This window comes from Mustela nigripes, chromosome 12 (genome assembly GCF_022355385.1).
Source record: "Mustela nigripes isolate SB6536 chromosome 12, MUSNIG.SB6536, whole genome shotgun sequence".
Classification (NCBI taxonomy): domain Eukaryota; kingdom Metazoa; phylum Chordata; class Mammalia; order Carnivora; family Mustelidae; genus Mustela; species Mustela nigripes.
The window spans coordinates 105405301-105431387 of record NC_081568.1 but is presented as its reverse complement, the minus strand read 5'-3'; the positions used below and the strand labels follow the sequence as shown (position 1 = coordinate 105431387).

The 26087-nt window shown below is 42.0% G+C and overlaps 1 protein-coding gene across 1 annotated transcript in view; it reads right to left on the bottom strand.

The window, feature by feature from the left end:
- Positions 1-26087, bottom strand: part of RASGRF2 (Ras protein specific guanine nucleotide releasing factor 2) — a 251066-nt gene that overhangs the window by 44110 nt on the left and 180869 nt on the right. The window contains exon 18 of the mRNA XM_059418164.1: positions 2560-2666. Within this exon, the coding sequence (XP_059274147.1) occupies positions 2560-2666 (107 nt within the window). The remainder of the gene's footprint in view (positions 1-2559; positions 2667-26087) is intronic.

Here is a 26087-nt window from a genome sequence, read left to right as displayed (position 1 = left end):
CTTCCTCTGGCACATCAGGGTCTACATTTTATAAAGTAATCATGTCAGGACAAAAGACTGGATATTTGAGCACTGTGTACCATCCACACATGACTCCCATGTCGAGAGGGTCTGAGAAGCTGGGGTCCCAGTATGGGCTCCCTAAATGGAACTGATGACCAAGTGCTTCCCCACATAGAAGCACGCCCTAAGTAACAGGCTACAAAGTATCCGAACTGTCAGCTAACATTTAGGGTGCTTTGTGGATTACAACTAAATGCCTCAGGACACAATCTGAATAAAGAGACCTGTACTTCCCTATCAAACCACTTTCTATCCCAGTGACTTGGTGCTATTCAGTCTAATACTACCCATAGGCACATACATATTTATGTAAGTACAATGCAGCCAAGGTCAAGCCAGATAATAACATCTTCCTGTAAAGCTCTTTATCCTAGAAGCAAGGGATTCAGTCCAGCCATCTCCCCATCTCTTGAGTTCTCTTCACCCAAAGTGGAGTGAGCCCCACATACTGTAAATTGCTTTGCGACTCTTTTCTAGCTATTGTAAGAGTTCTGTGTGAATTGTGAGGGATTCTGGTTTCAGATTGTTAGAAGAAGAGGGCACTGGGGATTGACAGAGAGGAGGTGAGGCTGGCAGGGAAGCCAGATTAGAGGTTTTGAGAGAAGATTTGCAGACAGCAGGGAGCTGAGCCCCAGGTCAGCCTGGGCTTTGGCTTGCACCTGGGAAGACAACGGAGGGACCTCTGTGAAGCCTTGTGCCCTGGAGGCTTGCGCTACCTTTTTGAAGCATCCACGGGCCCCTTGAATCAGAACTCAGGACCCTGGAGTCCAAAACCAGAGAGGAATGGGATGGCTCGTCAGATACGGGGTAGACTTCATTATCATGTATCTGCAGTGAGCCAAACAGGACTTACAAGCAGCTCCCTCAGACGATGAGGAGGAGAGACTAGACATTTTCAGTGGGCTCAGGATGGTCCCCAGAATTTGAGTCATAAGGGATCCATTTTTACTTACTTAAGATGCGTAAGATAAAATTTTTAGATCCCGTATTTAACATGCTACCTTCATTTGAACTTTAATTAACACTTAAGAATCGTCATGGGCTAACTGATGGCAAGGCCCAAATCCCACTTTTCCCAATTAGTGAATTCTCCTCCCACAGGGATCGCAGGTGCCTGGCTCTCTCCTGACTCCATCTCATGGACTGTGGTCACCCAGGACCACATGGCAAACCCATGAGAGCCTCTGGGAAAATACTGAAGGGAGACCTGAGAGCTCCTCTTTTCTCTGTTTCTTCAAACATTTTATATGTTTCATATGTTCTGATCTGAGCCACCTCGGGGCCCCCTTCCCTCTCTTTAAAACTCTCCTGGCACAGGGACGCCTGGCTGGCTCAGTTGATTAAGCAGCTGCCTTGGGCTCAGGTCATGATCCCAGCGTCCTGGGATCAAGTCCCACATCGGGCTCCTTGCTCGGCAGGGGGCCTGCTTCTCCCTCTGCCTCTGCCTGCCATTCTGTCTGCCTGTGCTTGCTCTCTCTCTCTGATAAATAAATAAGATCTTTTAAAATAAATAAATAAATAAATAAATAAATAAATAAATAAATCTCTCCTGGCACAGTGCCAGGCAGTCACGCCTCTGCCAGGGCCCGCCCATTGCTCAGCAGCGGGTAACCAAAGCACGATGCGTGCCTCCAGCCCATGAAGCAAAGGAGTCCCTTACCTTATTTTCTGAAACTGTGATGTGGGTATACGTTCTACGAACGTGTACTGAAAACACACACACAAACAAATAACAAGTAGGTCTCCTGTCAGCATGATGTAATTTCAAAAACAGAGTACTAGGAACCAGAACATCAAAGGCACGAGGCAAAATGTCTCCTAAATTCGCCTGAGAAAATAGTCCCCAACCAGACACCAGAGTGTGTGGGCTCAGAATATTGCTCATCTCTAGGGCATCTGCTGTTTACCTCAGGGGAGGAGCGGCTGCTGACCCCCAGGGGTCCAGATGCAGCTACCTTGAGGGCCCATGAATGGCTCCCTGGGAGGCACAATATGGTGGCTTTAGGGCCCTCGGGTAGGTGCCCTTGCCTCAAAAGGTGAGGAAAGAGGGAAGCTGGGCTTCCCCTCCTGTGTCCTTCTGGATCCTGGATATTTGGCCAATGCCGTGTGTCTGCTTTGATCTGTATGTCTATCCTAGTTCTTCCCTTTCTTTCTTTCTTTTTTTTTTTTTTAAGATTTGTATTTATTTATTTGACAGAGATCACAAGTAGGCAGAGAGGCAGACAGAGAGAGAGAAAGGGAAGCAGGCTCCTCGCTGAGTCAAGAGCCCAATGTGGGGCTGGATCCCAGGACCCTGAGATCATGACCTGAGTGGAAGGCAGAGGCTTTAACCCACTGAGCCCCCAGGCGCCCCATTCCCTTTCTGTTCTAATTCCAAAATTTCAGACCCTAATTCCATAGACTCAGAAGGCATTTTATAAATGTCACAACTTAAAAAGTTGGTTTTTAAAAAACCCAAAAAACCCTTGAAAGTAATCAATGATACCACTGAATTACCTGTGCATGCTTTGAGACCCAGTGACGGAGGACATTCAGGACTCGATTGGTGGCTGTTCTCCGAATAATAAATTCTTTGTCGCACGTCCTCTCAGTGTTGTTAAATCCTTTGGAGGAGAATAAACACACACATGTAGTTAAAGCCAATCCTCAGGAATCTGGAAAAGATCATTTATTTTAGGACCTGGGTTAACGGACACTTACAAAGACACACCTTGGGAGAGAGGTACGCGGGGTTTCAGACTGTTGAGAATTCTGCTTACTTACTATTATACCCTCAGCTGTGAGGACACCACACAGATCCAGGTGAAATTAAATGAATAATGTACACACATTTATTAAAGTCACCGATTAGAGCTAAAGCCGATCTAATGACATTTCCGTTTATGCCTGCCTTGTTCTAGAACATAAAACCAAGAAAGTTTTAACAAAGCATTTAAATGAACACTAGTTGATACTTTTGGCCCAAAGTCATACAACCAATAACATTTTCAATATTCAGATGCATTAGCCCATACCTTGGCTCATAGATGATACAAATACCTTATTATACGCCCATGTACTGAGAAGGGGGATGGCAAAGAACATGATCTCTGCAGCCAGACTGTCTGGGTTCAAATCTCTGTTGTCCTACCCTGGCAAGATACAGCACCTCTCTGTGACTGGTTTCCTTGTGTCCTGCACGGGCTAATATGTACCCACTTCACAGTGTTGTTATGGAGATTTAGTCAATACATGTCAAGCATTTAGAATGCCATCTGGAACAACAGTGAGAGCTCAATAAATACACTTCAGTACTGGTTAAGTGTCTTTGGTTCCCCACTGTGCCAATGTAGGTCTCGGTCACCTTTTCACTATCAAGAAAACTACTTCAATTTTTTTTTCTATTGAGCCTCTGTTTTAAAAGATTTTACCTTCCAATCATGATTAAGTGACATATTTCCTTTTAAAAATGAATGCAAGCCTTATATAACTTATATAACTTCACTGGCAAAGTTCCTGAAAGTTGTCTACACTCACTTATTCCATTTCCTCATCTTCTACATGCTCTCCATCCTACTTCCTTCTACATCCTACTCCAAGCTTCTCACCCCCTCTTATCACCCAAACAGCTCTTATAAAGATCACTAGTAACCTGCATGTCTCTGTATCCAGGGGATATCTATCATCTCTCCATTGGAAAGCTCATCTGATGAATACCTAAAATCAAATCCTCAGGTATTTATATCCCTAGATCTCTTCTCTGGGCTCTGGATCCATGTATCCAACTGCTTTTTGATATTTTCCTTTTAGATGTTTTAAAAACCTCAGACCCAATCTGTATAAAAGAAAAAGCCATGGCCTTCCAGCAAACCATGTCCTTTTCCAGTGATCCCAATTTCCTAAAGAGACATCACTAGCCATCTCGTTAATAAGCCAGAAACTGTGGAATTGTTCCTGGCCCATCTCTCTCACCTTCTTCCCCATAATTTTATTTGCTAAGTAAATCTCAAACTGCCCATATCTTCATCTCTACAAAGTCAAAATTGAAGTTGAGCTACCAGCACCTCTCAGTCTGGCCTACTTACAATAGTCTTGTCATTTCTTGCTCCCTCAAATCTGTTCTCTTCTCTAAAGTGAGAAAGACTTTTTTCAAAGGCTAAATTACATGTGTCATCCTCCTGTGTAAAGCCCTTCAATGGCACTTTTGATAAACAGAAAAAGTCTTTAACACAGCCCAAAAGTTCTTCCATGGTTTGACTCCTAGCTCCCTCTAAGCCTTTTCTGGAACCATATTCTTCTCACTTCTCTTTCATCTCACCACCCTTTTCTTAGTCCTTCATCTTCACCCCAGGGCCTTTGCACATACTGCTCTGCATCTGGCAGAATTACCACTCTCCTTTTCATTCAGTGAAAGCTATTCTTGTTTTTTCACTTCCCCTTCCTGGCCTGAGTTGAACACATCAATACATCTCACAGCACCATGCACATTTACTTTCGGACACTTGTTCCATTCACAATTTCACTTTTATTTATGTAGACAGGGATCGGGTATGTTTTTGCTGAGCACAATGAGCACATATCTGGCATGTAGCAATGCTGTATACAATATACATTTGCTGAATAAATGAATGAAAGCCTGGATAGTGAGAATTTACTAAATATTGAATGTGATTTGAATGTTAAGATGATAGAGTGAAAGATAAATGAATAGTCCTCAGAGTCTATGAAATGAGTTAGACCAAAAAAAAAAAAAAATCAATCTATGAATGTCTTAAGAGCAGAGGCCCCTTTTCCACACTGCTCTTTGGATGTAGGCAGGCATCTCTGACCTTCCGGCAGACACAGTCAGAGGATAATGACACTGTGCTCTTGACAGAACAGACCTCTTTTTTAAAAATCTCTTGCTATTAAAAGCTCACAAATCCTAGGTAAAATATAATAAATATCTTTTAAAATGCATAGCTGAGTTCTCAAGAAAATGAATTTTCTAGGGTCAAACACACAGGGACCGGAAAACCAGAACCAAGCCTCTGAACTGATGCTAGCAGCCTCAAGAGGAGATCAGTTCGCCAGCCTGGGAAACACAGGATTTGGATTGTAAATCCATGTGGTTCAGGAGGAGATACCCCAGGGCCTTCATGAAGTATGAGTGAGAGAGTAGGAACTACGACTCCCATATAAAGCTGGAACTTGACCAGTCCTCTGTGAAGACTGGATGAGGGGGAGAAAGTGCTCCAAGTGCACAAGGAGACCATTAAGAAGCTTATCCATCTCAGCCTGAATCTCTGTGGGGATGGGAAAGGAAGCTTCCCTGAGAATAGATAGCCATAGGCCCGCTTCATGTAGATTTGAAGCTCAGAGAAAACCACGATGGGATGGCCTGTCCCTCTACATGAGAAGCTAGAAAGTGGCCCACCCCAGTGATAACCCTGGGACCCCTGACAAAAGTATACACAAAACCTCTTTGGAGGGACAGAAACTCAACCTTAGCCTGTACTGGCTCTCCACTAAAAACAAACAAAAATAAAACAACTCTGAAGAAAAACTCACAATCCAAAATTACAAAACACTCAAACTGTGTGCCATGAACAAGGATGAGTAGACACAGGGATGAGGGACAGCCCATCCCACCCCTCCACCACCACCAAGAATTCCAGGTACCAGAACTAATAGATCCAGTTTGAACATCCTAAAGTCAACATGTTTACAAAGACTAGTGATATAAATATGGACATTGAAAACATGATAAAATAAAAAAATTTTACAGTCAGATTTTATAAGAACCACACAAAACTTCAAAGTTAATAGAATTATTCTTTCAATGACTGTTAAAAAATAGATAAGCTGAAATCAAAAACTCATAGGAACATTAATTAGACAGACATTAATTAATTAGATTAGACAGGCCCCACTGAACAAACAATAAACTGCAAAGAGATTTAAAAAACCAGACTTCAGAAAAGTATTCAGATGCAGTACCAAGAGTTAAACAGAGAAAACAGAAAAAAAGTGTTAAAAGACAGGGAGGAAAGAATTAGAAGTTCCAACAACAACAACAACAAAAAACAGAAGGACAGTATAGGAAAATAATTTTTTTAGACTTGATGGAAGACATGAATTTTCAGGTTCAGGAATTGCAATGAACCCAAGGAGGATAAAGAAAATGAAAGCCGCACCCAGAAAAGCTGCAAAATGATGGAACTCCAAGGCAAAGATAGCTTTGAAGCAACTGGTGAGGATATATTTATGATCTGCAAAGGAAAGGCAGATGAAAAGGACAGGAAATGGTATGGGGACTTGGGGCGAGTGGATGAGAAGGCTCAGATCAACCAAATTAGAGACAAGACTTCAAGTGGAGTGAGAGTCGGGGAATATGAAGGCACCATTGTTTTGCCAGAGGATGGAAGTCAAAAGCTCTTAGAACATTGACAAGGGGTAATGAGGTAGTCTCCCACCTGCATATGTAAGTATAAGGATGCCAATCAGTGAGATGAGAATAGATGGGAGTAAGAGAGAGACAAGAAGATAAAAATCAAAGTGGAATATTAAGAAAGAAAAGCACCTTTAACAGAGCTGCTACTCCTTTAACGTATTTTGGAAAAAGCATCTATCACTACTGGCCTCTTCGTGTCTGCATCAGGGGTGGGTGGCAGGGGAGTTTATTCTGAAAGAAAGCCAAGGAACAGTCTTCTGCTCTCCACGTTATTGCGTGTCACACATTAAAAGACCACTTCAAGGATTTTCTTTATCAAATTGCCAATATTTCCACAAATTCAAATCTCAACCTCTATTACCATTTAGGTTAGGATTTGATTATACGGCTTAGATGTTCTTCATAACTTCTAACCACCATGTTATTTATCTTTTCTGTGGAGACTGCAGCTTGGTAAGTTCTCAGTATCTCTGCTGCTCAGAGCTCTTCACCTGCTGCCACTTGCAGACTCAACATTCTCTTGGGAAGGTGACCCAGTACTACTCAAGCGATCTCCAACAACACACACTCAGTGCAGCTGGAATAATCCTCAGCTAGTAGGAAAGATGAGGAAGATCGCAGGACCAGCCACAGGCAGGACCACCCTTCCAAGTGCTGAGAACGAGGGAGGGAAGGCTCCAAAGACACACATTCCACTGCACCCTTCCCAAGGCAGGCCATCCCCGTGTGGCTCCAGGATGGACAAGTCAAGTCCAGAGCAATCCTCTACTCAACCTCTCTGCGGCTCAGTTTCCTAACTTGTAAAATGAGCAGAATAAAACCATGGAACACTATGTTAAAAATTAAATAATTCTTGTAAAACAAGGAAATCATACTCGATGAAATCATATTTATTATATTTTCACCTAGAGCTGGCTTCACCCATCCACCTGCCCCCTTAATCTAATGGCCCTCAGTAAATATTTTTGCCAGAAAGTCCATTATAAGCTATATGTGAAAGCAGCAAGGATTTGATGAACATCAACTTATTTCCTTCCTGGAGAACCTTTCTCACTGCTTGATCAACAGATGGAGATCTTTGATTTTCTAGAGAAATACTCTCTCAGTTCCATGTAAACCAGCAACAGTTTAGACATTCCCTAAACCAGATACCTGAACCAGCTTTCTGAGGGGCATACCTGGAGCAAATGCTGTTAGAGCAAGTTTTATAAAAGGAGCTGCTGCTTATTCATGAACTGAAATTAATGCCTTACCTGGGCTCTCTCATGTGCTCGTTCATGTCATCAGATCTGCCCATGTCCCCATTTTTCACAGACTTTAAAGCTACATGATCAGAGCAACAATTCTCCATCACTCATCAGGCCTCCTCCTTATTTTAAGCCACCATCTAAGTTGGAGGCTGCCTGGGCAATATTTATTTCTGAATTTTAGCATGAGCTACACAGCTAATTGATGGCAATTCCATGTGGAAACTATTCAATCCTAGAATCACAGATCCATCCCCCAAGGAGTTCCTGCACCATTTTTGGGGGGAATAGCAAATAGGAAATCTTTGCAGGGCTTTATACAGCTTTCACCTGTCAAGTGTGACAGCACAAAGAAACCACGTATGCCAGGAGAGTTTCTTTTACGGATGCACATATCTGGAATACAGCTCCCCTAGAGTCCTGCCTTTCTCAACTTTTGCATATTCTTTTGAAGTTGTAGGCACTGGTCAAAATGACTAATGTGGGCAACAAAAAGCCATCTGGAAAAGTGGTAAGAACCAAATCACCATCCATGTGAATTTAAGAATGAGATTCAGTTTTACAGTCCTTCCCCCAGACACCTTGTGACTCATGCCATCCCCTATAGCAACTGATAGATGTAACATCTCTCGCATTACATATACACTCCCTGGTGAAGGGATTTCATCTCAAGCATCTTTGTAGGCCCTTCAGCTTTGCACACGGGCACTCAGCAGTTACTTTTCTTTTCTTTTTTTTTTTTTTAACTTTATTATTTATTTGACAGACAGAGATCGAAAGTAGGCAGAGAAGCAGGCAGAGAGTGAGGGGGAAGCAGGATCCCCGATGAGCAGAGAGCCCGATGCGGGGAACCCATGATCATGACCTGGGCCGAAGGCAGAGGCTTTAGCCCACTAAGCCACCCAGCCCCCCACTACTTTTCTTTTCTTTCTTGTAACATTTCCCTCCAAGTTACATTTTTCTAAGCTCTTCAAATATTCCCCACAATTTTTTTTTTTAAAAGACTTTACTTATTTGACAGAGAGAGAGAGATCCCAAGTTGGCAGAGCAGCAGGCAGAGAGAGAAGGGGAAGCAGGCTCCCCGCTGAGCAGAGAGCCCGATGCGGGGCTCGATCCCAGGACCCTGAGATCATGACCTGAGCTGAAGGCAGCGGCTCAACCCACTGAGCCACCCAGGCGCCCACCCCCCACTGCTTTTCTTAATAAAAATTCCATCACTCCCTATGGAAACTATCTGAAAGTGCCTGCAGGTGCTTTACATCTGAAGTCGGGGCATCCTTTCACCGTATCACTGTGGTGACCACAAATCTGAAATCTATCACAACCAGAAGATACAATAAAATAGTGGGGGAGGCAGCCGGGGAAACTGAAAATAGAGGGGGAAAGGGAAAGCTTCCCTTTATTCTTCAAATGATATGAAAATCGGCCAACTTCACTGTCTTCTTTGTCAGAGGCAAGTAAAATAATGTGATTTGGAAATAAGACGACACATAGGTGGATTACGGGCTAGTCCAGTTAGAGCTACCCTGAGGCTACAGAGGACAAACTAGAAAAGACAAGGAATTCTTGAGCACAGGGAAGTGTTTTAAAATCAGAAGTAGATGGCCAAGAACAAGACCACAGAGCTCTTATGAATTCCAACAAAGCACCTTTAAGCTATCCTTCTGAATTGGTGAGGAAAGTCAGAGTAGAATCAAAAAGAGCCAAAAAGCACAGAGATAATAATGCTATCAATGGTCCACGGTGATGGGCTATCAGGGAGAAAAAGTAAATGCTAACTATTGGTTACTGTATCACCTACCTAGGAACTGGTCCTTGTCGTGTTTTTATCACCACTATTCGGCATTGTTGGTCTTAATAAATTTAGGCTTGTTGAATAAAGGCACTGGGAGCACTTTAATGTTTTACATCAGTGAGGAAATTAAGAAATGCATGTCAGTGATGCATTATTTTTCACTTCATACAAATGGGGCTCAATGTCTCCAATAACATCACTTGTATCAATATGCTTTATCTAGTAAATATCATCCTAAAAAAATCATGTCATACAATTGGTTTGTACATTCCCATGCTCTTGGGTTACAACATATTTCTACCCTTTAATTGCTGGCATGGAAAGATCATTAACCTTTATTACTGCTGTTTGCCAGGCACTGTGCTAGGAGCTTTACAAGTGGTATGGCATTGCATCCTCATAACCAAGGACAATAATTCCAATTGCCATTTATTGCATGTCTACCGAGTAATCAGCAAAGTACCATGAATAATGTGGCTTCTTCAACAACAAGAGCATCCGAATTAGGGTAAATGTTATTCCCATTTACGGATAAAGAAACCAAAAGAGGTGAAGAAACTCGGCAAAAGGCATAGTTATTAAAGAGCAAAGCCAGGATTTGAGCCCAGGTCTGCCCATTTCTAAAGCCAGAGTGTGTTTAATTGCATCTCACTGGCTGGATCCAAAGTTTACACTTCAATTTTTTCTTACAAGGTGGCAAACGGACACGTAAGGCTACAACAAAAGATCCTGGCAAAGCAAGTGCTTCCCTTTTAGTTCTAAATTTTGAGGTGTGCTGACAGAGTGGCCCCCATTATAGAAATCTGTGTATCATACTGTAATGAGTACCAGACGTAAACCTTTATTTATCTAACTAGAATTAAAGTTTTCTCAAAATGTGCACTTTTCCCAAATTCAGTATGTTTCCTACTGTGACCATCAGACAGACAGACCAGTGCTTTTTAAATTTCCAGTCATGACTTCTTAATGGGGAATGAAATCAGTTTAGTGGGCTGTTAGCAGAATTAAAAAAAAAAATGAAATAGATGAAAACTGACTGAATGGATTGTACATAGAGAAGATGAGTATTCTTCAGGGAAACTTTTGTATTAATAGTGTGTGTGTGTGTGTGTGTGTGTGTGTGTGTGTGTGTATCCTGAGTCAAAATGTAAAATGTATTTCTACAAGTAGGTTGCAATAAAAAAGTTTGAAAGTCACTGATGTAGACAACCTGATTATTAGACTATGTTTAAATTATCTGTATGAATTTCCCAGAACTCCTGGGGAACTGTGTGCTTTACTCTGAAACGTGTCTGCAGGAGCAAGCAGAGGGAGCTGCTTCTCCTACTGGACCCCGCTGCTTCTGTCACCAGATACTTTCCCCACTCCGTGCCTAATCCTCCTGTTTGTCCACACTGTCTCATTCCTTGGTTCCCGGTCTGTTCTCCAGCTGACTCCGTGCAGCTCTCCCTCCTTCAGGCACCTAACTGTCTCATCGTTTTTCTGTGCACTCCAACCCACACCTCCAGATCCAATATGCCCCCCAATCCCTCATTTCAAGTTTCTTATGAGAGATGTTCATATAATGACACATTCTATCCTCATAAGTAATACACTTATTTATTAGAGGTATTAAATTAAATGTAAAATTAAACGTATGTTTCTTGCTCTCAAGCTCCTCCCCATCTTAATTTTCCCTTGAGTTAATGGGATAATCACACTTTCGGCCTCTCAGATGGAAAAGCTTATTCTTTTTTTTTTTTTTTTTAAGATTTTATTTACTTATTTGACAGAGATCACAAGGAAGTGCAAGGTGCTCCTTCTTAAGGCTGGGTCATCGTCAGCCCTCCCACTGCTGCCCCACCAGCTTCTGTGCTGGTGTGGAAATGTAACAGGAACAGGAATGCCAAGAAAGAGGGTGATGGTGACTTCTGCCCAAGCAGAACTAGGGCATTTGAGGAGTCGGTGGGAAGTGAAGCCACCAAGTAAGCAAAATTACTTGTCAAGATTATTGCTGAGGCAAGAAGGAAAGAAAAAGCCTCGAAACTAAGAGGTGACACAGGTTCATAGGGGACAATAAGCTGAGTCCACCTGAAAACTAAGATACAGCAATCTGAAAAAAAAAAAAAAACCCACAAGATCTAGATTACTTTATGTCAGAGTTTGTTGACAGCACAACCACTATTAGCAAGAGGCCTTTGAAAATACAGGGAATTTGGGGACTTTGGGGGAATATGGTGGAGTAGGAGGACCCTAAGCTCACCGCCCACAGACACATCTAGGTAACACCCACATGAGAGTAAACAAAGCAGAAAACAACACAAAGACTTGGAGAATAGAGTCTCCCCAGCTAAATACGCAGAAGAGGCCACACTGCAGAGGGTAGGAAGGGCAGAAACTTAGTTGGTAGCTAAGCAAACCCATGGGACTGCCCTCGGAGGCAGGGGTCCTGTAGGTGTAGAAAGAGGAAAGAAACAGACACACTGGGCAGCCCAGTATGTCTATAACATTTGGTCTTGAAAACCAGAGTGGTATAACTTCATGAGTTCTTTCAGTCAGTGGGGCTTAACAACCTGGAACTTTAAAAGTCAGCTGGCCTGACTCTGAGAGAGTTGCAGGGCCACAATAAATGGAGTCTATGCCCTTCAAGTGCCCGCACAACAGCCCTTCTGAGATACAGCATAGAAGGAGCAATTTGGAAAACACTGGGGGTAAACAGGAGCGAGATTCTTTAATCCTCTCAGAGCATGTGCTCGAGGGGCAGGGATCCTTGGGAGACTTCTTCAGGAATGAAGGAGCTGGTGGACACCATTCCCTCCAATGCCCCACAGCCTAGACTCATGGACACCTCTGGGTACCAGCCCTATACCAACACCCCTTATGTCTAAATTGCTAACAGTATGCCCCCTGTGCTCTCCTATGGATATGTCCCCACCAGCCAAGCCCGAGCACTTGGTCTCCTCACACAGCAGATCTGCACAAACCTTGCTTACACTGCATGCCCAGCCCCCCACCATTCTACTGCAGACATGTCCCTCCCCACCAGTACACCCTTGGCCAGACCCCATCCAAAGCAGTGCCACAAAACTGGAAGTGTGCAAGCAGCCCCAACAGGGACCAGCACGGCTCCAAAAGGACTTCTCTCCTCCTGCCCCAGAAGGAGAGGAAGATAACCAACACACACAGGCCAACTGCAACTCTGTCAAGAGGTTGGGGCAGATATCTGGTCTGACTGCAAGCCCTGCTCACCATTGAAATTTTCTCAGGGGATGACACAGAGAAAGCCCCCTGCAGTTCAGAGCTACTGTAGCTCTGGCAAACCCCTAGTCTGACTCAACTCAAGCCCAAAGTGACCCCAGACTGCCCCACTGATAAGCCATAGACTAAACCCTGCCCAAAACAGGTAAAGAGAACCATTCCAGATAGCAGGGGGCATGCAGCCCTGAGGAGACAGAGGAATACATCCCCCCCCCCCCAAAAAAAAAAAAAAGAACAAAAATCACAATGAGGAGCTAAGTGAAATGGAGATAAGTAATATGCCTAATAGATAACTTAAAGAATGGTCATAAAGATACTCTCTGGACATTAGAAAGAGTGGAGGATCTCAGCAAGACCAACAAAGAGACAGAAAATCTAAAAAAGAACAAATCAGAGATGAAGAACTCAATAACTAAAATTAAAAATAGAGTAGAGGGAATAAACAGTAGACTAGAGGAAACAGAACAGATTAGTGACCCAGGGGACACAGAAATGAAACTGGAGAGGAAAAAGATAGTAAAAAATGAAAGTAGACATAGGGAATTCGGAGACAGCATCAAAGCATAATAACATTCACATTATAGGAACCCCAGGAGAAAAGACAGAAAATTTACTTTAAGAAATAATAGCTAAAAACTTTCCTAAGCTGGGAAAGGAAGTGGAAATCCAGATCCAGAAGGCACAGAAAGGCTCCAACAAAATCAACTCAAGGATGTCCACACCAAGAAATATAGTAATTAAAATGGCAAAAAGAAGTGATTTTAAAGCAGCAAGAGGAAAGGAAAGAATTATATACAAGGGAAACCCCATATAGCTGTCAGCTGATTTTTCAGCAGCAAATTTGCAGGCTAGGGGAAGTAGCATTATATATTCAAAGTACTGAAAGGAAAAGTCTGCAGCCAATAATACCCTCTGGAGCAAGTCTATCATTCAGAATAGAAGGCGAGATAAAGAGTTTCCCAGACAAACAAAAGTTAGAAGAATTCATGACCACTAAACCAGCCCTACAAGAAATGTTAAAAGGGGGCTCGTTGAGTGGGAAGGAAAACCTTAAGTAAGAAAAGGAAAACTAGGAAGCACACAGAGTAAAATTTAGTACATCTATAAAGTCAGTGAAGGGACTCATAAAAGGATGTAAAATATGACACCATATATCTAAAACATGAGGTGGGGTGGCAGGCACCTGGGAGGCTCAGTTAGTTAAGCATCTGCCTTCAGCTTGGGTCATGATCCCAAGGTTTGGGATTGAGACCCGAATCGGGCTCTCTGCAAAACAGGGAGCCTGCTTCTCCCTTTGCCTCTGCCTGCTGTTCCCCCTGCTAGTGTTCTATCTCTGCCAAATAAATAAATAAAATCATTTAAAATAATTTTGTTTAAAAAGGGGTTTGGGGGGGAAGAGTAAAGAATGGGTTCAAACTTAAGCAACCATCAACTTAACATAGACTGCTATACACAGACGAAGTTACGTATGAATCTAATGGTAACCACAAATCAAAAGCCAATAGATATGAAACAACCATAAAACAAGTAACAAAAAGGCAATAAATACATACCTGTCATTAACTACTTGCAAATGTCAATGGACTAAACACCCCAAACAAAAGGTGTGGGCTGACAGAATGGATAAAAAGGCAAGACCTATCTACATGTTGCCTACAAGAGACTCATTGCAGACCTAAAGACCCATGCAGATGAAAAGTGAAGGGATGAAAAAACATTTATCATTCAAATAGAAGTATAAAGAATGCTGGAGTAGCAATTCTTATATCAGACAAAATAGGTTTTATTTTTTAAAAGATTCTATTTATTTATTTGAGTGAAAGAATGCAGAGAGAGAAAGTGCACGAGCAGGGTAGGGAGGCAGAGGGAGAGAGAATCAGTCTCCCCACAGAGCAGGGAACCCAGACAGCCCAGCTGATACAGGGTGATCCAGGACTCTAGGATCATGATCTAAGCCAAAGGCAGATGTATAATTGACTGAGCCACACAGGTGCCCCCAAACAGAATAGACTTTAAAACAAAGACCATAACAAGAGACAAAGAAGGACACTGTATTATTATAAGGAAAAAAGTACAACAAGAAGTATAACAATTATAAATATTTATGCACCCAAGATGGGAGCATGCAAATACATAAAGCAGCTAATAACAAACATAAAGGAAGTAATTTATAGTAGTACAATTACAGTAGGGGACTTTAACACCCCACTTACATCAGTGGATAGATCATCCAAACAGAAAATCAGCAAGAAAACAGTGCTTTGAATGGCACATTGGACCAGATGGATCTAACAGATTTATTCAGAACATTCCATCCTAAAAAAGCAGAATACACATTCTTTTCAAGTGCACATGGAACATTCTCCAGAATAGATCATGTATTAGGCCACAAAACAAGTGGCCAACAAATTAAAAAAGACTGAAGCCATGCCTTGCATCTTTTCTGACCACAAAACTATGAAACTAGAAATAAACCACAAGAAAACAATCTCGAAATAGCACAAATACATGTTGCCTAAATAACAAATTACCTAACAATGAATGGGTCAACCAAGAAAACAAAGAGGAAATTTAAAAAATACATATTGACAAATGCAAATGAAAACACAGTGCTCCAAAATCTTTGGGATGCAGCAAAAGCTGTTCTAAGAGGGAAGTATATATCAGTAGAGGCCTACCTCAAGAAGCAAGACAAATCTCAAGTAAACAATCTAACCTTACACTTAAAGGAACTAGAAAAAGAACAAAGAAAACTCAGAACCAGCAGAAGGAAGAAAATAATAAAGACTGGAGCAAAAATAAATGAAAGAGAATCTAAAGAAGCAATAGTACAATGAAACCAGGAGATGGTTCTATGAAAAGATCAACAAAATTGATAAACCCTTAGCCAAGTTCATCAAAAAAGAGAAAGAGAGAGAGACAATTCAAGTAAACAAAATCAGAAATGAAGGAGAACAAATGGCCAATAACACAGAAATACAAAGGATTATAAGAAAATATTATGAAAAATTATATGTCAATAAATTGGACAACCTAGAAGAAACGGATAAATTCCCAGAAGCATGTAACCTCCCAAAACTGAATCAAGAAGAAATGAAAATTTGAACACATTGATTACCAGCAATGATATTGAATCAGTAATCAAAAACCTCACAACAAACAAAAGTCCAGGACAAAATGGCTTCACAGGAATTTTACCAAACATTTAAAGAAGAGTTAACACCTATTCTGCTCAAACTATTGCAAAAAAATAAAGGAAGAAAATCTTCCAAATTCATTTGATGAGGCCAGCATTGCCCTGATATCAAAACCAGATAAAAACCCTATGAAAAAAGAGAACTATGGTCATCTATGATGACCATAGATGCAAAAATCCTCAAGAAATATTAACAAACTGAATCCAATAATACATTAAAAAAACTATACACCACAATCAAGTGGGATTTATTCTGGGGATGCAACGTGGTTCAATATTTGTAAATCAATCAATATGACACATCATATCAAAAAAAGAAAGGATAAAAATCATATGATAATTTCAATAGATATAGAAAAAGCATTTGCCAAAGTACAACATCCATTCATGACAAAAATCTCAATGAAGTAGGTTTAGAGGGAACATACCTCAACATAATAAAGGCCATATATAAAAAATCTACAGCTAACATAATACTCAATGGTAAAAAACAGAGTGCTTTCCCTCTAAGATCAGGAATAAGACAAGGATATCCATTCTCACTACTTTTATTCCACATAGTACCTGAAGTCCTAGCCACAGCAATCAGACAAGGAAAAGAAATAAAAGATATCTAAAATGGTAAGGAAGAAGTAAAACTTTCACTATTTGCAGATGACATGATACTCTATATAGAAAACCTTAAGGACTCCACCAAAAAACTACCAGAACTGATAGATGAATTCAGTGAGGTCACACTATACAAAATCAGTATACAGAAATCCACTGCATTTCTATACACTAATAGTGAAGAAGCAGGAAGGGAAATTAAGAACACAATCCCATTTGCAATTGCACCAAAAATAATAAAATACCTAGGAATAAACTCTACCAAGGAGGTAAGAGACTTATACTCTGAAAACTGTAAAATAACACTGATGAAAAAAAAAAAAAAGTGAAGATGAACAAGCAAATGGAAAGATACACCATGTTCATGGATTGGAAGAATAAATGCTGTAAAAATGTTCATACCACCGAAAGCAATCCATAGATTTAATGTAGTCCCCATCAAAATACCAACAGTATTTTTCACAAAACTAGAATAAATAATCCTAAAATGTATATGAAACCACAAAGACCCCAAATACGCAAAGAATTTTGAAAAAGAACAAAGCCGGAGGTAACACAATCTTAGATTTAAGATATACTATAAAGCTGTAGTAATCAAAACCATATGGTACTGGGACAAAAACATAGATCAATGGAACAGAATAGAAAGATCAGAAATGAACCCACGATTATCTGGTCAATTAATCTTCAGCAAAGGAGGCAAGAATATGAAAAGACAATCTCCTCAGCAGTGGTACTGGAAAAACTGGACAGCTACATGCTGGAAGCGCCTGGTGGCTCAGTTGGTTGAGCGACTGCCTTCAGCTCAGGTCATGATCCTGGAGTCCCGAGATTGGGTCCCGCATCAGGTTTCCTGCTTGGCAGAGGGTCTGCTTTTCCCTCTGACCTTCCTCATCTCATGTTCACTCACTCTCATTCTCTCTCTCTCTCTCTCAAATAAATAAATAAAATCTTAAAAAAAAAAAGAATTCTTATTTCATACACAAAAATAAACTCAAAATGGATTAAGGATCTAAGTGTGAGACCTAAAACCATAAAAATCCTAGAAAGGAACATAGGTCGTAATTTCTCTTATATCAGCCACAGTAACATTTTTCCAGATATCTCTCCTAAGGCAAGGGAAAGAAAAACAAAAATAAACTATTGGAACTCTAACAAAATAAAAAGCTTCTGCACAGCAAAGGAAACAATCAACAAAACTAAAAGGTAATCTAACATATGGGAGAAGATATCTGCTAGTAGTGTATTCAGTAAAGGTTTAGTAACTAAAATATATAAAGAACAAATACAACTTAACACCCCCCACCAAAAAAACCCAATTAAAAAATGGGGAGAGGACATGAATAGACATTTCTCCAAAGATATACAGATAGGCAACAGACACATGAAAAGATGCTCAACATCACTCATCATCAGAGAACTGCAAATTAAAAATCACACTAAAACATCATCTCACACCTATGAGAACGGCCAAAATCATAAAAACAAGAAACAAGTGTTGGCGAAGATGTGGAGAAAAAAGAGCACTTGATCACTGTTGATGGGAACGCAAACACGTGCAGCCACTGTAAAAAACAACATGGAGTTTCCTCAAAAAGTTAAAAATAGGGGTGTCTGGGTGGCTCAGTTAGTTAAGCTCAGGTCATGATCCCCGGGTCCTGGGATTGAGCCCTGCATTGGGCATCCTGCTCGTTGGAGAGTTTGCTTCTCCCTCTCCCCCACTTGTTCTCTCTCTCTGTCTCTCAGGAAAATAAATGAAATCTTTTTTTAAAAAGTTAAAAATAGAATTACCATATGATCCAGTAATCATACTCCTGGCTGTTTATTCAAAGAATATGAAAACACTAATTTAGAAAGATATACACACCATATGTTGATTGCAGCATTATTTACAGTAGCCAAATTATGGAAGTACCCCAAGTGTCTATCTATAGAGGAATGTATAAGAAAGATGTGGAATACATAGACAATGGAATATTACTGAGCTGTAAAAAAGAATGAAGTCTTGCCACTTGCAACAATGTGGATGGATCTAAAGAGTATAATTCTAAGTGAAATAAGTTAGAGAGAGATATCACATGATCTCACGGATATGTGGAATTTAATAAATAAAATATGAATGAAGGAAAGAAGAGCAATAAACCAAAAACAGACTCTTAAAGAACAAATGGATCATTACCAAAGGAGAGGTGGGTTGGGGGCTGGGTGAAACAGGTGAAGGGGATTAAGAGCACATTTATCATAATGAGCGCTGAGTAAGGCATAGAATTGTTGAAGCACTACATTGTATACCTCAAACTAATACAACACTGTATGCTAACTATTTTGGAATTAAAATTAAAGACAATACAGTGAATGTGCTAGAAATGGTTAACATGGAGAATACGAAAAAAAAAAAAAGAGGAACGAACTTTAAATTTCTTGATCATTTTCTTTTCTGCCTAACGTTGTAACCAGCTATCTGAAAAATGAAGGGAGGAAGGAGAAAGATATTTTGGTAAATTAGTCTGAATTCCCTAATAGGGATTTGCTACCTATTCTGGATTAGGATGTGACTCAGCAAACTGATGTGAAACAATATTCATAACCTTTACATCAAGTCAATTTCCCCCCACAAACCCAAACATTAATAATTAATAATAATTAATAATCCTTCTACATTTCTTTCTGTAGTATTCTACACACACACATTAAGAAATGCTTTTCCATGGGGGTGAGGTGCTAGCTTCTTCTGTGGGGAGGGTGTGTACAAAGTTGGGGATGAGCGTGCACCGGTGTACGTGGGGTGGGGCAGGGAGGGGTGGCCACAAAATTAGCTGAGATATTCTTAAGAATCTGAAGCAGAGATATTTAGAGATAGTTGGGGGGGGGTATGAAAACAGGCCATTTTCTCCCTCTTGATTGTTAACGTGCAGGAGTTTATACAAAAATTTTAATGCATAAAAATGGTGGATTTTACTATTAGAAAATGAAACACACCTTGGAAGGGAGGGTGGAAGCCAGAGAATACAAAGGTAGCCCATTTTAGTCAGACACAAAATATTTATTGAGCATCTTGTGGCAGTCACTCATTAGGAGCTGGGGTATAGCAGTGGACACAGAGAACCAAATAGCTGCTCACAGAAGCTAGGATCTACTGGAGGGCCACAGAAATAGCAAATAATAAACCTATGAGCAATAAACAAGGTAAATCAGATATGGGGAGCATAACTAAGCTAATGAAGGACAGCACATCTGCTAGGTGTGTTGGGAAGCCCTTTTGAAGGAGGAGGCTGTTAAGTTAGGACTTGAACACGAAAAAGAGGTGGCCACATGCGGTCCTGGGAGAGGAGTGCTTCAAGCAGAACAGCAAATGGAAAGATCTAGAAGCTCAGCATGCTTAGAGGGCCAGACAATGGTGAGGAAGGTAGAGAACAGGCAAGATCACCCAGCACCCCTCAAGCAAGTTAAAGAGCTGGACTTTTTTCTCTGGTATTGGGAAGCCAGAGGGTTTTACATAAGAATATTAATCTGATTTACATGCTGGACAGGTTACCCGTTAAATGTGTTAAGTGTGGCTGCCTTGTTGAGTGTGGGCAAAAGTAGAGTGAGAGAGATTAGGTAGGAGGCAGTTATCCAAGTGACCCAGGTGACGCAGGCTGGGACAAAGGTGTGGTAGGAGTGGTAAAAAGTATTGGAGATGGAGGGCTAAAGCTTGTTGTTGGATCAGATGTGGAATTCTGTAGAGAGGGGAGACCGACTTCTGCTGCCCCAAACCGAGGCTATCAGGGATGGCCCCAAATCACCAGAAGACAGCAGGGGCAAGGTGGACTCCTTCCTTAGTGCCTCCAGAGAGCATGGCTTCCCCAATACCTTGATTTTGGACTTCTAGCCTCCAGAACTGGGAGTGAATAATTTCTGTTGTTTTTATTTGCCCATTTGAGGTAATTTATAACAGAAGACCTAAGAAATTAATATATGGTCTGACGGAAATTGAGGAATCAAGACTAGTTCTGCTGTTTGAGGCCTGAGCAGCTGGGGAGATAATGATGCCATTTCCTGAAATGGGAAAGGATAGGTTTGGGGGAAAAAACCAAGGGTGTGGTTTTAAATGGAAAGAGGTCCTTTATGTACATCCAAGTGGCAATACCAATGGGACTATTACACATAACAGCCTGAAACTCAAGTAGAAAGGTTCAGACCGGAAATGTGAATGGGAGAGTATTAGACATTTATTTTTGTAAGATATTTTATTTATTTAGTCTGTGGGGGAGGGGCAGAGTGAGGGGGAGAGAGAGAAAATCCGTGCTGAGCACAAAGCCCAATACCAGGCAGATCCTAGGACCCTGAGATATGACCTGAGCTGTAATCAAGAGTCAGACGCTTAACTGACTGAGCTACCCAGACACTTCAGTATTAAATATTTGAATAGGACTTAAAATCCTGCCCCTGGATACTTATCTAGGTAGAGTTTTTACAGCTGTGTTAAATTCTGTTGAGAGGTTGACTACAACGAGGCCTTTGGCTTTGACAAGACGTAGGTCACTGGTGACCCAGATACAAGTCATTTCAGGGCTGGCAGAGTAAAAGTCCAAAAGGAGGAGAAAAAGGAGGGGGATGAAGTGGAGACATTAAAGATGAATGACTCTTTCAAGACATTTTGTTTTGCAAACAAGCAGAGAAATGGAGCAGGATTTGGTGAAACAAAGTCTGGCTGGCATGGTGGTGGCGATGACCCAGGAGGGGGAGAAACTGGTGCGGAGGGAGAATGGTGCCGAGGGAGAAACTGGTGCCGAGGGAGAATGGGGCATGAGAAGAATTCTTGAGAAGATGAAGACAGGGGATGGGATGGGAACACAGTGGAGGGGTTGACCTTGAGCTATCCATTTTTCAGTGTGAAATAGGAGACAAGGTCATTAGCCCAGAACAGACAGGGGTGTGGAGATCTGAAGAGAGGAGACATGACATGGTCATCCCAGTTCACAGGAAAATGCCACTACTAGGATGGGTAGTGCCAGCAGTGTGGAATGCTCATGTGAGATCTGAAGATGCCAAGTGAGTCCAAGCAGCACGACTCTCCGAGTCTCCAGAGAATGGCTTTCCTCTGTCCTAATACCAAGTCCGTCTGATTCCATCAAGTCCAGTTATGGTCCCAGTTGCTCCATATTCCCTGTCTGTGATCACACCGTCAGAACTCGCCAAGCGAGGCTCTGTTTTCCCTCATGTGCCCTGGAGGTGGCTGTAGAGAGGTGGAGGGTCAGATGCAGACATTAGTGTCTGCAGCTGCTCTTGTGGCCTTTTGCTTTAAACTCTGTGCCAGCTTTGAATCTTACAGAAAGTGCAGTGAGGAGACTATCACCGTCATCCAATTGTGTATGAAAGTGTGCAGTTGAAAGCTCCTCCCAGGATCGCAGACCGATTCTGAGCAGCTTGCTGTAGAGTTCTACTCCCATGAATTAGTTTAACAATGCTGACTGATCAGTGGTCGCCCCAGGTCCCCTATGCAACAGCTTTGGATCCATCACCTTCTCCTCTGAGGGCAAGAGCCCACACTGCTGAGAGCAGCCCAAAATGGCCATACTTAGGCAGACACTGTCCAGGTCATTCCAGTCCTTCACTGTCCGCAAACCCTGCCACATCGCCTATGACTTGAAGATTGCAACCTCCTCACGGAGATCAGAGGACAACTCCCCTTTCCTTTAATATCTCTTCTCTGCCATTCCATCCTTACTCTCTTCCTTCACCCTTGGAGGCAGCAAGATGTGATGGAAGGAACTACTGTTTAATGGGTTTATCTCATCGAGTGGCCTTGGAAGACTTCCTTTGTCTCTCAAGTTCTCAGTTACCTCTTTGGTAACATGAGGTGCTTATCTAGATGCCTCTGTCTCCTTGGACAAAGCTCAGGTGTCCCACCACGTGTCCAACAGCCTTGCTTCCCTGGCATCATGAGTTACCTCCCTTCTCCCATCTTTCCTCTAGTACCTCAGTCTTCTGCTTACAAAGGCCTTTCCTCAATGCTGCCACTCCTTCCCATGTCACAATGGAAGCTGTGTCTTTCTTGCCTCTCCTAGGTATCTCTAGAGTATTTTTAAGCAGGCAAGGGCTTTCGGCAGGAAGAATATAGTGTGCCCTTGCTCCAGTAATCCTCTGGTGCGTTGGTCCTGAATGCTTCTTGGGAAAGCTGGACAATACCAATTCCATACATGTGACTACATCCAAGCAGTTACATAAGGCCCCCTGAGTGCAAACAGACCACAAGCCCATCTCTTTTTTTGGAGGCTCAATGACACTGGGATGCATCAGGTGGACCCATGTGGCACAGACAGAACCAGGTCTGACTGTAGGAAAGGATGCTGAGGGCTCCTGAAAGTCAAGTCACTAGAAACAAAAAGGAGTCTGAACTGGAACTGGAACTGGTACCCTAGAACAAGTGTCAGGGCTTACAGAAGATAGGGGCTGTGTAATCTAGGCAAGTTCACAGAATATGCACCAGCTCCAGGGGTAGTGGTGAAGAGAGTGGTCTTCAAGGAGCATCTCTGCAGATTGGTCAAAGCTTCTGCAGCAGCAACAAAGGCTCCTAAGAGCAACGGGTGAGGCTTTGATGTGGTTAGGATGGGACAGCTGGCCTAGGGATGCACTAGCAGGCAAGCAAGGACAAGGAAAAACAGCAGTAGGAATTCTTAGAAATGCTCCCAAGGAACTTGTTGAAAGATGGACTTTCCAGAGATGATCCGTGGGGATGCAAAGTCAGGGAGTTTTTTTGTAGTTCAAATTATCAGAGGAGATTGGGCCTTACTCTGAGGTCCCATGCTGGAGACCTGGGATGTTGGGTTGGGTTCACCCTTCATGCAGTGGGCCTTATACACAGTGGGGACTAAGTCAATCTGCTCAATTACTCTTATTTTTTAAAACCTAACATTTTTTATTCACTTTATCATTTGTGGATAAACATACCAACACAGACTCGTTCCATTTATTGGAAAACCTTGGTATTTCCTGAGTCAGGAGGTTCCTGAGCCTCCCTGCCTTGGAATTTACCGCATTCCTCCTGCCCATCCCACCTTCCCCAGGGTCTGTAACCACAAGACTGGAGGTATCATTGAAGTACTTTCAGCATAGTGGCTGAGGACTCAGAAGGGAAGCCTGTACACAGCTGCGAAAACTTCAGCCCTAAGAAAATGCCCTGCACACAGGAGCAGGGTCACCCTGGGCCCCATCCTCAGCCTAGTCTCTACCCTAGCTGGGGAACATCCCTGCCTGACTTCCATGTCTTTGCGGAGTATTTCAGACAAAGTCCATTTGTATCATTTCAATGGAAGATGGCTGCTCTAAGCTCATTGTTGAAAACTTTCCAGTAGATTCCTAACAATTCTTAAAACGTGTTTAAGAGCTTCAAAGTCTCTCTTTGCCCCATTCAGACACCTCCATCTCAACCACGCAGGACTTTAACTCTCATATAGGTACTTTGTCATTCTTCCCTCCAGAATCCAAACGTTGTTGATCAGGACAACTCTTACTCATTGGTATGCAACTGCAAAAATGTACCAGAAGCTTCCCAAGAATTCCATTCCCTGTGTTACTGTCACTATTCATTAGGCTAGAGACCGTCTTTTCTTAAAACCACAAAATCTGAAAGTAGCTTCTATTTAACCCCCAAGAAATGATTCAATAGTCTAGAAATGATTCAACGGTCTACTGGATACTTGTGCAAAAATGTTTTCTACCAGATCAGGTCAAAGCATTTGATTATATAAATATGAATAAATGAACTACATGGATTCCTAAACTTCACCAAGGTCAGCGTCTTTTTTCACCAAACTTGGCCCAATTTTAAGGGCAGGGACCTTAATTCACACAGTGAACAAGTGTGGTGCAAAGTCATTTTGGTCAGAAAAATAATTTTCCAAAAGTAAACTAACATCTTGGACTTGAGGTTCTATTGGAAGACTGTACGGCATGCTAACCCTGTGGAGTAAATGTGCACATCCCTGCGAAAATGCCCTTCATTTCCTGGAGAAATGAAGATGGCCTTTGTGCTCTCCCCTCTCACATGGAAACCTGCAAGTCTGTCTTACTCTTCAGAGGTAGGAGGCGTCTGGGTTCAAAGGCTTAGAGTAATGTAGTGCCACGAAAGCATCATTCTAAGAGTTAGAACATTATGATCATTATTATTTTATAGCCAAGTTCACTCAGTGCTTTCTTATACCAGGGACTAAACTCATGTAAGCTTTGTAAGGATCCTATAAGTCAGGGTTATCCCCATTTTTAAAAAAAAAAATTTAAGTTTTTATTTATTTATTTGACACAGAGAGAGCAAGATCATAAGTAGGCAGAGACGCAGGCAGAGAGAGGGGGAAGCAGACCCCCTGCTGAGCAGAGAGCTCGATGTAAGGCTTGATCCCAGGACCCTGAGATCATGACCTGGGCCGAAAGCAGAGGCTTAACCCACTGAGCCACCCAGGCACCCCGGTTTTCCCCCTTTTTTATAAAATAATAATGATCTGATAATAATAGCAACCACTCACATGGGATTTATGATACACCCACGCTCCACTCTAAACACTTCACACACATTAACTGACTGAACCCCTACAATGACCCCTGAAGCAGAACAGTTTTTGCATTGCCCAAGGTCATTTGGCACCATTCACATCAACCAGAGAAGCCACTACAGCAGCTGTAAGTTCTCATTTCCCTATCTTGCAAGAGTTGTTGTTGTTGTTCTGCTTCTTCGTTTTTTAAGATTTTATTTATTTATTTGTCAGAGAGAGAGAGAGAGTGAGAGAGCACAAGCAGGGGGAGAGGCAGGCAGAGGGAGAAGCGGTCTCCCCAAATCAGGCTCCTTGCATGTGGGACTCAATGCCAGACCCAGGACCCTGAGATCACGATGTGAGCCTAAGGCAGGCGGTTAACCTACTGAGCCACCCAGGCGCCCCCTTACAAGAGTTTCTGATTGAGAAACACCTCCTGGTGCAGGCAGCCAGCCCAGCTCTCTGATTACACAGCACATCTGGGACACATGACACATCTGTATTCTCCCGAGGTCAGAACAAAAACCAAAAAAAGAGTGACGTATTCTAAGCACAAGACTTGCTGTACACTCATATGCACATAAACTGGGAACGTGCAAGAACCCTCTAATTGCATGGTTTTTTGCTTTTATTTTATTTTATTTTTTTTTGTAGCTAGACATACTGTACGAAACTTGCTTTGCTTGAAGATGTTTTAAATTAGTGAGTTCGGGAGTCCACAGAGGTACATTTAAATTTCTAAGAGCACTTTACATTCCTATTTATCTAATTTTTGCATATTCTTCTGGTATATTCATATCTGTATTTGAATTAAGATGGTGAAAAATGCACATGTTCTTTTAAGCATAACTGATTCCACATAAAAGGCTAAGGCACAGAGGCGCTCCTTCATGTTCTCTGAAGCTTGAAGGCTCAAAACTAAAAATTGCATTTTCCAGGATCTCTTGCAACTCAGGTTGTCAATGCAAATGAAAGCACGTGCTCGGAGCCTGCAAGGTGGCGGCGGGATGGAGGGTGT